Source organism: Desmodus rotundus, chromosome 6 (genome assembly GCF_022682495.2).
Source record: "Desmodus rotundus isolate HL8 chromosome 6, HLdesRot8A.1, whole genome shotgun sequence".
Lineage (NCBI taxonomy): Eukaryota > Metazoa > Chordata > Mammalia > Chiroptera > Phyllostomidae > Desmodus > Desmodus rotundus.
Window position 1 is genome coordinate 21,108,396 of NC_071392.1, and position 16,379 is coordinate 21,124,774.

The 16,379-nt window shown below is 34.9% G+C and overlaps 1 protein-coding gene across 4 annotated transcripts in view; it reads left to right on the forward strand.

Moving 5' to 3' along the window:
• The window catches only part of AGMO (alkylglycerol monooxygenase), a 284,230-nt gene that overhangs the window by 145,196 nt on the left and 122,655 nt on the right, over window positions 1-16,379 (forward strand). For all 4 annotated transcript variants that reach the window (XM_045185306.3, XM_045185305.2, XM_045185307.2 and 1 more), the window contains 2 exons: window positions 4,514-4,596; window positions 10,621-10,726. In XM_045185306.3, the coding sequence (XP_045041241.2) occupies window positions 4,514-4,596; window positions 10,621-10,726 (189 nt within the window). The remainder of the gene's footprint in view (window positions 1-4,513; window positions 4,597-10,620; window positions 10,727-16,379) is intronic.

The following is a 16,379-nucleotide window of genomic DNA, read 5'->3' on the forward strand; positions in this document are numbered from 1 at the left end:
TTATTATTTATCATTTTAATTATTGTATTACTTATTATTATTAACCTGATTTTGCCCACCCCTGTATCTAGGGCTCGAGATACCGAACAATGTCAAGTACAATTTGATTTATTGATTTATTTTAGTTGTACTAAATAAAATCCCAAAATAAATTATACTGATCTGTAGAAGCAAAAACATAAATTAACCCATTTTGATTTTGAAATAAAGACCCTTAATATTAGGTTCACCAAGAGACACGGATGTCTAGGCCAGTGTGAGTGCTTCCTGGATAAAAATATAGCCAGACACTATGTATATTAAAATATGTAATGTATAGCATGGTTTTCACAGGACTTTTTCATCTGTAGTCAAAACCATATGAGAAACTCACGTCAATATGTTGACAAAGAGAAATACCAACTGTTGAAATCCTTTTCCAACTGAAATTAGAGTTGGAGACAGCTCCATTCCTGACACAAATACATTTTGAAAAGGTGCATTTGCTTGTTTCCCACACGCGTTTTTCTTTGCTAAAAACATGCTGTGCAACTAGGAAAAAAGATTGCTTCTCTGCACAATTCTATAGTGCCTTTCTGGTCTCAGGGATGTTTGAAGGCATATGAAGACATTAAAATCCAACAGCAATATTGTTTTTCCATATTTGCCGTGGCCAATGATCACATAGAGAAGTTGTGGCTGACTTGTAATTGGGTACATGCTGTGGTCCCACAGCCCTTTCTGTTTATGCATATACCTGAGTAGATGAATACTCGTTTTATGTGTTCGAGTTTTGTATAAATAACTTTGGGAGTCAAAAAAGCAATCTGATGGCCACCACAAAGGTGTAAAAGGCACATTCCTTTCTTTCTGAAACATGCAATGAATACATTTAAATATATGATGTTTGGTTTAGTGATATGAACCACAGACTTTTGTGTTGATCTTGGTTTAGTAATGCTTGGGAAATCAATTTCTTAGCTACTAGGGTCCACTTCATGGGGTGATATCATGAATACACATTTGAAATGAAAATATGTTTCCAAAGTGAAATAGTAAAGGCAATGCTATCCTTTTAAATAACAGACGCACTCAGAGCAGTTTGAATATTTGAGTCTTATAATAGAATGTGTAACAAAGTTACTGCAAATATGCTTTAACCAGATTATTTGATAATATATTTCAAGTTAATGAGGCATCTGAGAGTATACAATATAAATTTGGAAACATAGTTTTATAGTTTCAAGTTCCCCTGAATGTTGTATTCTGTAAAACATTATGGGCGCTGAAATTTTGTAACTAATGCTTCATGTTGACTTATTTTAACAGAATTTTTGAAAAAAAAATCAGTGTATTTAGTGGTACTCTCATAACAGAAAGTGTCACTTGAATAAATTCAATTTAATTTAGGTCCTATGTGAAATGTCTCAAGTCAATATATTCTGTATACTGTTTTCTTCTAGTGTAGCCCATTGGGATCTAATTTAATTTCCTCAGGTTTTTAGGTGGTAACTGAAGTAATGTGAAAAAAATGAAATGTGAGCTAAAATGAGAATCAATTATAACTTAAAGCCACAAAATAAATGTAATAAAGAAAGAATATTAGCACGTTACCTTACTAATAAGCATAGACTGCAGGACTGTAGAAAAGTGATCATTGTGAGTTCCAATGAAAACTATAATTTTTCTACTATATTGAAAAATATTAAAGTAGGAAAGTGAACATTAAAAATACCACACACATCAGATAGTGAAATATTAATTGTGTAATTAAATGTATCTCTAGTACTAGTAGTACTATTCCCAAATATGGTCAGCATACCTGCCCACTTGGTTAGCGTTCAGCTGGTGAGTGTTGTGCCTATACACCAAGGCTGTGGTTCGATCCCTAGTCAGGGCACATACAAGAGTCAACCAATGAATACGTAAATAAGTGGAACAGCGAATCAGTGTCTCTCTCTCACCTCTTCCTCTCTCTCTCTAGAATCAATGAATAATAATTTATAAAAAGTTATCATAAAACAAACATAATCAATCCTAAAGTGCTTATTCAAAAATATGTAAAAAATAGACATTTTATTTTAGCTTTGGAAACTCCAAATCTAAATGCACAGTTCTTAGAAGTTATATTTCCATATTAAAAGCAATACTCATGAAAAGGAAGTTTATCTCTTTGATATTATCTTTTTATGTCTCCTTTTTCTTTATTTTGGGAAAAAACAGAGGGGTACATGGCTTATATTTCTACTGGTGCCCCCTGAGTTGCAACCTAGAAACTCTCTCAAGGTATTAAGATGGGACAATAGCAGGGGTCATGCCATTTATATCCCATTTTCTGGGAATCACTGACCTCTATTGCCTTGTGTCCAGTGTCTGGAAAAAAATCGTTTCAGGTATATTGTTGTGTTCTGTTTTTGTTTTTGTTTTCAAGTGGGAGTATAAAGTGGCTCTTGCTTCTCTATCGTGTTGGGTGCACATTCATTTTTTAATAGGGTGTAATCATAGCTTAAATATCATTGTAACATACGTATTCTTTAAGTGTTCGGTTAAAGGGTTTTTTTTTTTTTTTGCTTTTATTTCTTACAAAATTTTGTACAAATGCACAAATTCCACATCAATTCAATACTTCTGAACTATATATTCATTATACATTTTAGGTGATATATTTTCACCTTTGAAATGTTTATTTTGTTTCCTTCTTGTTTGAATTCTAAAAACTTCATTCAAATCATATATATATATTTTTTAATGCTTCAATAGTTACCACCTAGGGAGTTTTGAAAATATAGAAAAAGATAGTGTAGTCAATACTGACAAAATTTTTAAACAGGAAGACCTTATTTCAAGATAGATTCTTAAGAGCTACATAGAATTACAGATTGCGTTATGATATCGCCTAGGGTTCTGCCCCTCTGTCTATGCGGTAATGCTGGGAAGCATCTTCAAATATTGGATGTCAGCATACCTAACCCAGCAGCTCAAGACATCTGGAAGGCAGCACCTCCCAGTCCTAGGGGTGATGAGGCAACCCAGCAGGTGTCCCGGCAAACCCAACCTGCTGCCTTCTCAGACATTACAAAGGTTTAAGTGTTAGATCATTCTGACCTCATTTTAAGGATGTTTGGGAATCTGAGCATTTTGAATCAAAATAATGACTTTAGTTCTCCTTCTCAGGCACCTTTTAGAGAAACTCTTAAAAATAAACCACCATGTTATAATAACAATATCCACACCGTTGTTCTTCACCTTTAAAATAAAACCATGGAAAATATTATCAAATCATCTTTGACAATACACAACATTTAATAAAAATAACTTTCATATAGATACACATGATTATTTTAGGGCATAGTATATGGGGCTGATTGTTCTGCTGTGAAATTTAGCAGGTAGGGAAATATGAAAAGCAGTTACGTTGACCACCAGTGTTTTTCCACAGAATGGTAAGAGGGTCATATCCTCTTTCAAGAAGAAAAAGGCTTTATTCTTTACATTTGTGAGCAAATTTCACCTATTGTTTAAGCAGCACTATGTCAAACATGTAATTCTAGAGTTTCTATATGGTTAACATCACTTCCTGAGTATTTTTTTCCCATCTTCTTAAAAAAAAATGCACACAGGTAGTGTTCTCCAGGCATACATATCTGGACAGTGCTTCCTACCCTGGGAAACTTATGGAAGTGAGGGCTACACAAGTTCTCGGAATTGTAAAGATCACTTTATAGGAGGAAAAAGAATCCCTTGCTTAATAAAGTTTTTATAGTTATGGCCTTCATTTTCTTAGTCATAAGGACTTATAATACATCCAAAGATTAAATTAAAGAATAATTTCATTTTAGCACTTTAGATCAGCAATGTTTTCCTGAAATACATACCAGCAGTGGATGGTTTAAAATGTAAATAAACCCAATGAAACACTATTATTATTTTTGACATGTAAACAAGATGCACAATTAATTTATTTATAATTATGACAAAACTACTATTGCTATAATTTAAAAGATAAATGCCCTTGACACTGCATATAAACATATAGATTTCATCGAATATGAATGTGTGTGAAACTCATTCATATATGTGTTTGCACTCTTAAGTACATTCTCCTTTAAATATTTTCTGTATTAAAGACAGCTTTGTATTTGAAACCACAAAGCACTGGTCATATTAAAAATAGCGAGTGGAATGTGGTATTTATTCACACAGATCTAAGTGATTTCTCTATACATGGGAGCTGAGGCACATCAAAGAATTAAAAGTCAAACTTGCAAGGAGAATTTTAGAAAAAAAAAGGTCAGTAAAATATCATTGTGAATTGCCTAATTCATTCTCCAAGTGTCCAATAAGATAAGTAAATGACATTAGGAAAATCAAAATGTCCTCTTTTTGAAAATGTCAACCTCTTTGAAAAATGTCAGTGACAAAGTAGTGTCATGTAAAATGTAATTTGGGCTGTTTTTCGTGTCTGCTTTACTTCTAATGCACCTTCGGGTAACTTTTCCTAAACCAACTGTTGGTCTGTGTGTTTGTCTGACAGGCACTATCACAGTTCACTCTCCTTCTGAGGGTTTGCTTCATTATCCTGACCTTGACCTCTATTGGATTTCTTCTGGATCAAAGGCAAGATGTGAAATTCTTTCACTTTATATAACTTTATAATGTAGTTTTAAAAATCTAATGAATAAACTTTGTTATTCACCCAACATTTGTTATTGAAAAAAATAAATTTGAAACTATAACCTCACACCTTTATTTTAAATGAAACATAGTTAATAGTAGATCTGATTTTATATCAAGGGTGCATTTAAAATCTAAATCTTTTAAATGAAAGTTAGGATTTTCAAGTTTATTTTAAAAACCTATAAATATAATGATTAATTTGGCAAAACCTACATCATAACTCTGAGTACTTAATAAAATATAAAACATATTTTAGGTATTTTTCTTTTGCCATTGCATAGTTAATAATATGTTGGAATGTATGTATATTTAAAGTTTATGTCCTTTGCCCTCACACAGAATTTTATTTAAGGAATCCTGTTTTAAATACTAACCTGGACAGAAAATACATTGAACAATTTTAAATTACTTTTTTGGCATGAGGAATATATTCAAATATTATAGTTCAATATGTATCAATTATTAATATTAATACCAATACCAACATTTACATATTATTATGTACCATGGAGTGTTATTAGTGCTTACAACAATGCCCTGAGGTAATAATTACTCTAAAGCCCATTTTACAGAATAAGAAAGTCAGACAGACAGACAGACAGTGAAAGATAGAACAAAACACAGGCCAAGCAATATGACCAACAATTCACAAATTACAGAATTTACATATATTGTAACTTTGTGAAACACTGCAAAAAAGCGTAATCATTCTTGAAATCTTATCTTCGTCAGAGTGTTATTGTTTTTCAAGTACGTAACCAATAATCATTAGTTTTGGTAGATGTTAAATAGAACAGTCCAGTAAACATACATTTAACTTACATTGACTGTATGCCACTTTCCCAAGGACAGCTAAATGGATGTTCTGGAACAGCAAAAGATTTGGGAGTCTCCGCAAGACCCAGGTCCACATGACCTGTCTAGTTAATGAGACTGTTTATAATGCGCATTCTCTATAAACATTTGGTAAAGAACGATGCAGCCGACACATTTCACGTAGTCATGTGTAAACAATGTATAGAATTTTAAACCTGTTTCCTTCAATACTTTAAAAATGGTGTTTATTTTATCATTCATTTTGTTTGGCTCTATATCCGTACTTTTCTACACAAGAAGTAAAGTACATAAATACTAAGCCATAAAATGAGAAAATGGAAAAATGAGTCTCAAGTCAACCTGAAATAATTACTCACATCCGCTGAATCACAATTACATATTAAAAATCATATTCTATTTTTTTTTGCATACACTTAATAGACTTAGCAACCAGCCAATAGCAATTATATAGTTTGTATTTTTTCTTCAAGTTATAGGTTTTATTGAAAGAACTACATAGGTCCATTAATAATCTTTAATTTTTTATTATGTTTATTGAGGTAGCATTAGTTAATAAGACCATGTAGGTTTCAAGCATGCATTTCTATGGCACGTGATCTGTATACTGCATTGTCTGCCCACCACCCAAAGTCAAATCATCTCAGTCACCATATATTTGGCCCCCTTTACTCTTTACTATCTGCCCGCCCCCCTTCTCTATGGTAACCAACATACTGTTGTCTGTGTCTATAAGCTTCAGTTTTATTTGCACATATTAGTGAGATAATATGGTTCTTAGCTTTTCCTGCCTGACTCATTTCACTTAGCAAAATGTTCTCAGCCTTCATCTGTGTTGTCACAAGTGGCAGTATTTCATCTTTTCTTATGGCTGAGTAGTCGTCCATAGTGCCACATCTTCTTTATCCATCCCTCCACCAAGGGGCACTTTGTTGTGTCCCTGTCTCAGCCATAATAAATACTGCCACAATACACATAAGGGGGCACATATCTTTTGAATACATGTTTTTGAGGTTTTTGGGTAGATACCCAATTAGAAGAGGGACTTTTGGTTCATATGGTAATGGTAACTCTATCCTTAATTTTATGTGGATCACCCATGCTGTTTTCCATAGTGGCTGTACCAGTCTACATTCCCACCAGCAGTAAATGAGGCTTCCTTTTCCTCCACAACCTCTGCAACATTTATCACTTATCTTGTTCATAACAGCCATTCTAACAGGTATGAGGTTGTAACTCATCATAGCTTTAATTTGCATTTCTCTAGTTTCATTTTCTTGTGAAGATTAATTTGTTTCTATGGATAGAGATAAAAGACCAAATAAGAAAGCTATCAATTTTACCACAATAATGTCCAATTATTTTTATCGTATATAATTATTTAAAAGTCTAAACTGCCTTGGGCCTCATTCAGGAACTCGTAACGAGATACATTCTGAGAAAGGTGCCATTAGGCGATTTTGTCCTTGTGGGAATATCATGGAGTGTACTTACGCAAACCTAGGGGGTTTGTTCTGTAACTGTAGTTGTATGTGCTGTGCTTTTATAAGACTGGCAACATAGTAGGTTTGTTTATACCAGCTGAGCACAAACATGTGACTAATTAAGTATAGTGTTAGCCTTGATAGTTGATTTCCCTTTTGTATGGAGGAAGTGCTCGATTCAGCTGTTATTGTTGAGGCATCCACTTCAAGTCAGGCTACCTGGAATAATCACCTTGACCCCTATATCCTGCTACACAAAGAGGCAGGTGGCCCCCCTCACTGAGGCTCCTTTGTTTTAGAGATCCTGGTTGATCTGAATAACTGGCCATTTGGCTACTTGTTTTTTTCTCTTGCCACATTTTAAATTCACCCAAAAGGAGTGAGCCTATGAAACCCTGGGCCCCCACCCTGGACCCGAATAAAAGTAGAAGAATCCTAGGCCCATGTATGTCTGTCTCTCTCTCCCCCCTTTCCTCCTTCCCCCATCTCCCTCCCTCCCTTATCATCTCTGTGACTCCGCATCTACCCCTTTCTGTCTCCGCCCAAGCAAGACCTCCTAATGTGCCTGCCTTGTGCACTCCAGTACCCGTTTGTCAGTCAAAGGTTCCTAATGGTTATTGCTGAAGGGCGTTGCGCAAAGCAAGAATCACCAGGGTCCATTCAGATGCAACATTGGCTTTGAAAGGGAAGCTGTCTGTCAGAGGCCCCCCAGGGGCACTGGGCATCCTCAGGTATTTCTAGCCCACAGCTTTCTGTCGATAGACTAACACCAGCACAGAACAGCACTGCACCGCACTACAACCTTACAAGGGCGAGGGCTCACTAGGCAATGGGAGATTTTCAGCCCCATTATAATTTTATGGAACCACCATCCTACATGTTGACTGAAATGTCGTTATGCGGCATATGACTGTATAAGCAATAGCATCAAATATATCAAATACCAAGAAAACAAAATCCTACAAACATGAGTACAAAATCTCTTTTAAAATACCATAAAACTTTAGAAATATTGTGAAAAATATATAAAGATGTAAGTAAATGGTGAAATAACTATATCCATAAATTGGAATGCTCAATATTGAACAGATTACAATACTTAACAAATTGATTTACATGTTCAAGAAATCTGAATTAAATTTGTGAAAGGTTTCTCCCTAAAATTTGACAAGCTCTTCCTAAAATATATGTAGATAACCCCAAAATAGCCAACACAGTCTGCAAAAAATGGCAGGAGCTGCATAACTTGCTATCAGATTTATTATAAAGCTACAGTAATTAGAGATGTTTCATCAGTGCAAAAATTAGAAGAGAAAAACCTAAAAAAAAGATTTATGCTTCTATTTCAACTTGATTTGTGACGACAGCATCCCTGCAGAGCTAAGGGAAAGGGCTGGCTTTTCAATAAATGGTCTTGGAAAATTTGGATTTCTACATAGGAGTAAGAAAAATAAACTTGGCAAATATATCTCACCATAAAAATTGGTTCTGGGGTCAGGGGCTTATAGATTGAAAAGTGAAAGAAAAACCAGTATAGGTTCTAGCAGACAGTCTAGTATTACATCTCTATAACCTTGGAGTGTGTACAAATATTTTAATGGTATACAACCATTCCTAATTATGAAGACAAATTGATGAATTAGAATACATAATATTAAGAAAATCAGTTTTTTCAAAAATTCACTCTCATTGAGACAGTAAAAAATAAAACCAAGTAAGGAGACACTATTGGCTTATTTTAGAAGTAGCAATGAACTTATATCCCAAAGACTAATTAAAACATTGATAATACCACCTGTTAGAATGCTCACGCACTGAAGAAAGGCATTTATATTGTGACAGTTCATTTGAAAAACTGATAATTTTTCTAACATAAATTTAACATATATTAGCCTATGTTAACCCAGTAACCCAGTATTTCAATCCCAGCTATATTCTAAGCTCCACCTAAAGACACGTAAGGAAATGTGCAGACAACATCGTTTATAGTAAACAGTGTGGCCAACACCAAATGTCTTCCTCGAGGTGAATGGATGGGATGCACGCATATTGCACGTCCAGGCAGTGGAGTGCCACACAGCAGGCAGAGTGACCCCCTGCTGCGTGCAGCACCTCACACCCAGCTCGCTAACAGCACTGATTGGCAGATGCTAGATACAAAAAGTGCATGCAGTACCATCCCACTTATAAAAAGTAAGAACAAGATAAAACTACAGATTCATTTTTGGGAATTTATGCTAAAATGGTTAAATATTTTTTTTTTTAAAAAAGAACAAGCCAGGGTACGATTACCATTAAGGTTGGGGAATTGATCCTTGCTAAGACAGTGGGGTGGGGGAGTGAAAGTATTGAGGAAGGAAGAGGTATCTTTGGGTGCTGATATTGGGAGGTAAGTTACATGGTTGCCTATTTGTTAAAAATCACCAAGTTGCATATTTTTTTGTATACCTCCCATATGTATGTTTCATTTCATAATATGAAAGTTTAAAAGGTAAAACATATAAGAAAATTAACAAAATCTTTGTTTTAAAATAGGAGTCTTATTTTGATTTTTTAATTGAAAATTACCCAAATATAACTTTTAAAATAATTTATCATAGTAAAATATAATAATATTTTATAAGAAGAAAGCTTTCTTAATATTTTTTTTGCAAAAATTAATTGCACTACTTGAATGCAAACAAATCATAAACTATTATTCTGTTTCTACTGCATTTAAAAACGTGTACTTTTTTACTTAAATGTTATATTCAATTTTACAGAAACAATGAGTCATAATAAACAGTAGAAGAACATTTGACATTAAAAATATACTACTTTAGATTTTCTTCACTTTTTTCTATACATCTATCTTCTAAAATAAATCTACTTATCTCATAATGACATTAATTCAAGAATATTTTTATTAGGAAATTCACTTGTGTTTTACAAAAAGATTGAATTTTTCCAAGTGTTCGATGGCTATCATATGAAGTTATGTTAAGCTGATAAAGTAGCTCTTCATTACTATCATTATAGGGCAATCAATAAATGCTTAACTGTGTGTGACATTCACTCAGTTTCAAATGTATAAAGACAATTTCATATATTTTAGAGGTTATATATGGAGAAAATATTCATAGAAAAATAATTAACAAAGGTCTATATTTATGCTACCTATGAATTAAGGCACAACCACACAGATTTTATATTCTTAGTGTTTCAGAATTTGACTGTCATGATTTTAAAGTACTTGACTACACCAGTCCTCCTAACAAGTCACTTTTTAAGTGAATGAAGTATAAAGATAAAGGTATTGAGGGAGGGAAGTGTCACTTACTTTAAACGCCCAAATTAGGCTGTCTATTATCTTATTTATTAGTTGAGAGTACGCTTCACCCTCACTCATCATGCTCAAACTAAGCAATTCATTGATAAAGAACAGGTTTCCTTTAAAAGATGCATTTTATTTCTTTTGTTGGTTTGTTTTTGGTTTTTTCACTCTGATGCCTGTTTTCAAACAGCTTCAGAGGCTCATGTTCCTCAAATATATTAAAAAACTATGTATTTCTTGAAAAACTTAAATGTGTGTTACTGTATTAATTATCACATGTGAACACGTAAAAACACATTTAAAGCTAATGCATGTTATTGACACTGATTGCAGACCTAAGGGAGCTGTTGTGGAGACTTCCCGTTGCCTGGTGTTTCTGACGCTGTGTAGGTTTGGTCACCTGAAGCCTCTTGTCCCTTCCCTGTCATTTGTTTTTGAGGTAAGACATTTGCTTTAGGTGCCTACAGCAGGATTACATATCTATTGCATATTTAATTCATTCACTCAACAATGTTTTTGTCTATTTTGTGACTAGTCCTTGTGGGAAATTTTTACCTTGTTCACCTACTTACCAAAACTTAATTGTGTCACCTCGAGCTAGTTAACAGTGTGGAGCCTCTTTTGCTGGTCTCTAAGTTGGAATTGATATGGCTAACCTCATACAGTTGTTGGACAAGTTACACTGCATGATGTTCGTAAAGAAATCAGGTCTGTAATTGGTTCCCAACAAGTAATAGACACGATTTACAAAAAGTTCTTGGAAGAGACTTTGCCACTTGGTATTTTTCTTTTAAGGGTTAAAGTGAAAATTGTAATATATTTTGTCAATTACCTATAATTCTACAGAATTATAATTATATAATATAAGTGGTAATTCTGTAGAAATAAAATCATCAGTGTCATTAGTACTTTTCTAAAACTGAAAAAAATATATATGTTATAATTTGATCTTACACAATGATTATTATCTTTTAAGACCTACTTTGAACACTTGGGTATATATTTATTGTTTCAGATCTTAAACATCTGTTAAAAAAATACCTTTAGTTCCATCACTAATGTTATCTATACTTAAAGAAATTCACAAATATGTATACATGACCAAAAAAAACCCTATTCAAAATCAAAGAACAGCATTTTCACACTCTAAAGGAGGGAAGCCATTCTAAATGTATCACAAAATAATTCCACTTAATGAATTTATTTTGGGGTTTATTGTGGGGGTTTACCTAAATGCTCTAAAAGCAAATGAAGACTGTTTCTTTCAGTTATTCTTAGTATAAAAATGTGGTAATGTGTGCTTACAGAAACATAACTATATTTGGATTTCTTTGGTGATGGGCAGTGGAAGGCAGTCCAGTGTGTCTGACTTTTGAATACGATGATATCTAGTGGGGAAACCCTGTCCACTTACTTATAGTCAGTAAATTATATAGGTGAACACGAATGGGTAAAACTTGAGCTTTGAAACCATAATGCCTGAATTTGATTTCTGACTTAGGGGCTTACTGTGTGTCCTGGGACAGTTCATTGATCCCTTAAATATTCTTAGCTTTGCCTTCCTCATCTGTAAACAGATGAGGTAATAAGGGCTATCTAATAGATTTTGGAGGATTAAATTATAATAATCCATTTAAAAGATTTAACACAGTGCTTAACACAGGACTCAATAACTGTTAGCTTTCGTTATTATTACTTAAAGATCCCTTGGACTAATTCTGTGGCTTGCTTTGGAGTCCCAACAGTCAAGTGCAGTCAGTGGGGGGGTGTGGAGGAGAAACAATGTTGAACGAAAAGTCAATATTATGAATTCTTCGTTTGACACTCACTCTATGACATTGGACTCTGTGCCCCTAGTTGTTTCCTTGTAAAATAGGTTTAATGAGAACTAATACACATTGAGCTTTTGCTATGCTCTCAATGCCTTGCTTTTATTATTCTATTTAATCCTGATATCAACATAACTCATGATGTGGTTACTATTACCATTATTTTTAAAATGAGAAACTTGAGTTACAGACAGGTTAAATAGCTTGTTTGGATTAACATAGCTAATAAGTGAACGAGTCAGAATACAAACTCAGGCAGTCTGATGGCATCGCTCTTACTCATCCAGCAACATTTCGGTCCATGCCACGACAGCCATGCTCCTCTACCTCAAGGGTTCTAGATGAAAAATATAAACACAATGCAGCAAAAGCATCTTAAAAATATGAGGAGCTAAAATGAAAAGTCTTATCAACTCAACCACAAAATATTCTTAAAAGACTAATGGTTTGAATAGCTTACCTCTGAATTATCTTTGGCTTACGATTCAAGAAAGGGAAGACACCAGGGCAAAAATCTTTCAGGCTGCTCACCTACCCTTCCTGGAACATGTCATTGTTCAGGTTCCAGCCCATGGCCAATTATTCAAGACTAGACGGTGCCTGTGATTCACCAGTAAAACTTTCCTTTAAAATGGTGTAAGAATAGTATGCCCTTTACATGGTCTTTGGAAAATTTTTAAAAAACACAAAGAGTAGAACATAAGAAATACTTGACCCATTTTAATCACTCTCATTGTTTATAGTACAATTATTACTGCTACTAATACTATTAAAATTATTATTAACCATTGGATTTCCATGGCTAAAAATGAACAAGTCTTCTCTGACGAGAAGTTAAAAACCCTGTGGTCAACAGTGGGTGAGCAAGTATTAGCACTTTAACCTGTGAAGCAGCCTTTTCTTCCACTTCTTTTTAATGTTCAAAATTTTTTAAAGTTACAACCATTTTCCTATTTTTATTTCTTACTTGTGAACTTCAAATTTGTATTTCCTTCACATTTTTATCTCTTAGAACTTTGTGTAAATCTCTGCCACTTATAATAATTTTCATAAAATTGTTCTTTGCCCTGCACAAGGAGTATAAGAACTTAATCAATTACCTCATTAACTCCATTCAATGTGAATCAGGGCTGACCGACTGGGAGTGATACCACTACAAGGACACGATGTTCTCCTCATTTTTCTTTGCAGCTGTCATTAGCATCAGTGTCACGGAAACCGTTAGTCCCCTTTCTTTTATAAATCAATGTTGTATATAAAGGCAGCGTCAACCCTGTGACTCTTCTCTATCTGGAATGTTGGCCGGAGTTGTTCTGTGGGTTAAATTTGGACAGGTGGAGCAGACGGCAGAGAGCACTTTACAGAAGGGAGAATAGGGTGAAAAGTCCAGAAGCAGGGCTGACCACAGACTGGTTAAGTGGTGAGATGAACTAGTAACAACAGCCCAAAGTGTGGGTCCTAAGATCAGATAAATAAGGACTCACTGACGTTAGAACCAACTTGCCTTGATTTTTTTCTGGCAGGGGGGTGGGGGTAGGTTTATTCAAGACTTACTGAATGCGTCCTCCAGCAAAAACAGAGCAAGGTCAGGCACATTTTGGGTTGATACTCTGTTCAGTTCTCAAAAGGCTGCATTTAAGATATTGGCCCGATTATGTTCTCATTTGGAGGCTCAACTATGGAAAAAACCACTTCCTAGCTCACTCTGGTTGTTGACAGAATTCATTTCCTTGCAGCTATAGGACTTTGGGCCCCGGCTCGTTTTTGGCCCTGGAGGCTGCCTGCAGGTTCCCACCCCACTTCCTCAACAGGGCTGTTTAGTTCATCAAGCCAGCAAGGAGAGAGCTTCAGGGAGGTCTCAGTCCCTCTCGTAGGGCCTTTTACCTGATTAAGCCAGGCTCATCAAGGATAATCTTGTTTTAGCACATGAAAGTCCACTGACCCCCATTAGTGCTCCGAACACATTCTCTATTATTTTCCTCTTGCTTACTCAGTTTCAGACACGCACTTTGCTAGGACCATGTTTGTACACCGGCCTCAGTGCCTTTGCACTTCATTCTGGCGTTGACTGCTTTTTCCCAGGAATCCACGTGGTTTTTGCCCTCACATCAGGTCTTGACTGAAATGCCACCAGCCTTCCCTTGGTACTGTTTTCATATTAATGTTATTGTTGTTTTCTAATTTTGCCTCCTTTACACTTAGGACATTTTTACCATAGTACTTATTGTTATCGAATAAACATGTACATGAATATAAATATATATGTACATAAATATTTGACTGAATGATAGTCTGCTTCCTCTCCAACTGTGGCAGACAGAAGCTAGAGTGGCCCGTGATGCCTGCCCCTGCTGTTTACGACTATCAGCCTGTATAATCGGCCTGGATAATTCTCACCCCTAGAGTGTGGCTGAGACCTGTGACTTGTTTCCAGCCAATAGGATGTGGCACAGACTCTTCGATACTTACTTCTTTGTTTAGTTACTATCAAAGGAGCACCGACAGTCCCTGTTCCCCACACAAAGAATGTTGAATTAAATATGTATTAACTTTTAAATAACAAGGCATGAATATTCAGATGTACCTTGTTATTTAGATAGTTGGCCAAAATACACATATCAGAAAGTGAACGAAGATTTAGCTGTTCTTTATAGCTTCATGTTTTCATAAATTCTTCCTTCTTTCTTTTTTGATAAAATTCAGCCTTCTTTGGGGATTAAGTTATCTGTGTTCGTATAACAAACCAACACAAAACTTAATGGCTAAAAACAATTACTCATTATTTTTCACAATTCTCTGAGGATTTTACTGCTGCTCTCACCTGGGCTCACTCACAGGGCTCTATGCAGCTTAGGGGTCAGCTGGGCTGGATGGTGAAACATCAAATCACCCAGGTGACTCAGCCCCCCTACAGCCCAGATTTGGTGCCCTGTGACTTCTGGCTTTTCTCAAAACTAAAATCACCTTTGAAAGGAAAGAGATTTCAGACCTTTGATGAGATTCAGGAGAATATGACAGGGCAGCTGATGGTGATTGTGAGAACTGTGTGAGGCCCCAAGGTGCCTACTTTAAAGGGGACTGAATCGTCATTGTTCTACGTACAATGTTTCTTATATCTTGTATCTTCTTTAATAAATGTCTCTATTTTTCATATTATATGGCCAGATACCTTCTGGACCGACCTCATATGTAATACACAGTGTAGACACATTTGTCTGAAGCCGTCTTAGATGACTCATTTAAACTTTACTTCCGGCTACATAATTAATTAATGTAAGGGAGAGAGTGGACCCAACTTCTTAAGGAAATATATGCTAATCTGCCATAAATGCTTTTATGGATTCAGGGGGGAAAAAAACAAACACATATACACTGACCTATGAATATTTATAGTACACAGTAATTTTGACTAATCTAATTCAATATTATTCACACTTCAACTATATTTATCAATTGCACAATGTTTGTTTATGAGTAGTAGTTATATTAGTTTTAAGTAATGCTTTTCCTCTAATCAACTCATAATTATATTTCATTATATAGTACTTGCTGTATATGCAATTATATAAAGTATCTTTAAAAGATGATACAATGAAAACAACCATATTAAAACTATAATATTACACCTTGGCCGCTGTTGTTCAGTGTATTGAGTGCTGGCCTGCAAACTGAAGGGTGGCCAGTTCAATTCCCAGTCAGGGCACATGCCTGGGTTGCAGGCCAGGTCCCCCACAGGGGACACAGGAGAGGCAACCACACATTGATATTTCTCTCCCTCTTTCTCCCTCCCTTCCCCTCTCTAAAAATAGATAAATAAAATATTTTTTAGAATACTGTAATATTACAATGCCAGTGAAGTATTATTTACACTGTGATCTGCTTGCTACCTGTGTGATTCTCATCTATTTCATACTTCTACGGATGCAACCATTCCTTTGCACTTTGTGCTTAACATATCCATGCTCTTTTCTAGACAAAATCAAATGTTTTTATATATACACACATTTTTCACTAAGCAATGTTGGGTTTATTTTTAAAAAATTTTAGTACAAGTAAAATGGTGTCATACTGTAGTTTCCTGCAACTTCCTTTAATGTATTAAATGTTTTGTTTCTAAAATGTATCCTTTTTTGCATGCAATTGTAGTCTGCTCATTTTCCTTGCAGTAAAATATTTCATTGTATGACTATGTCAAAATATCCATCCTTTAGTGTTTGTTTCTAGCTTTTACTTTCACAATGCTGCAATGAAAATTCATGCACA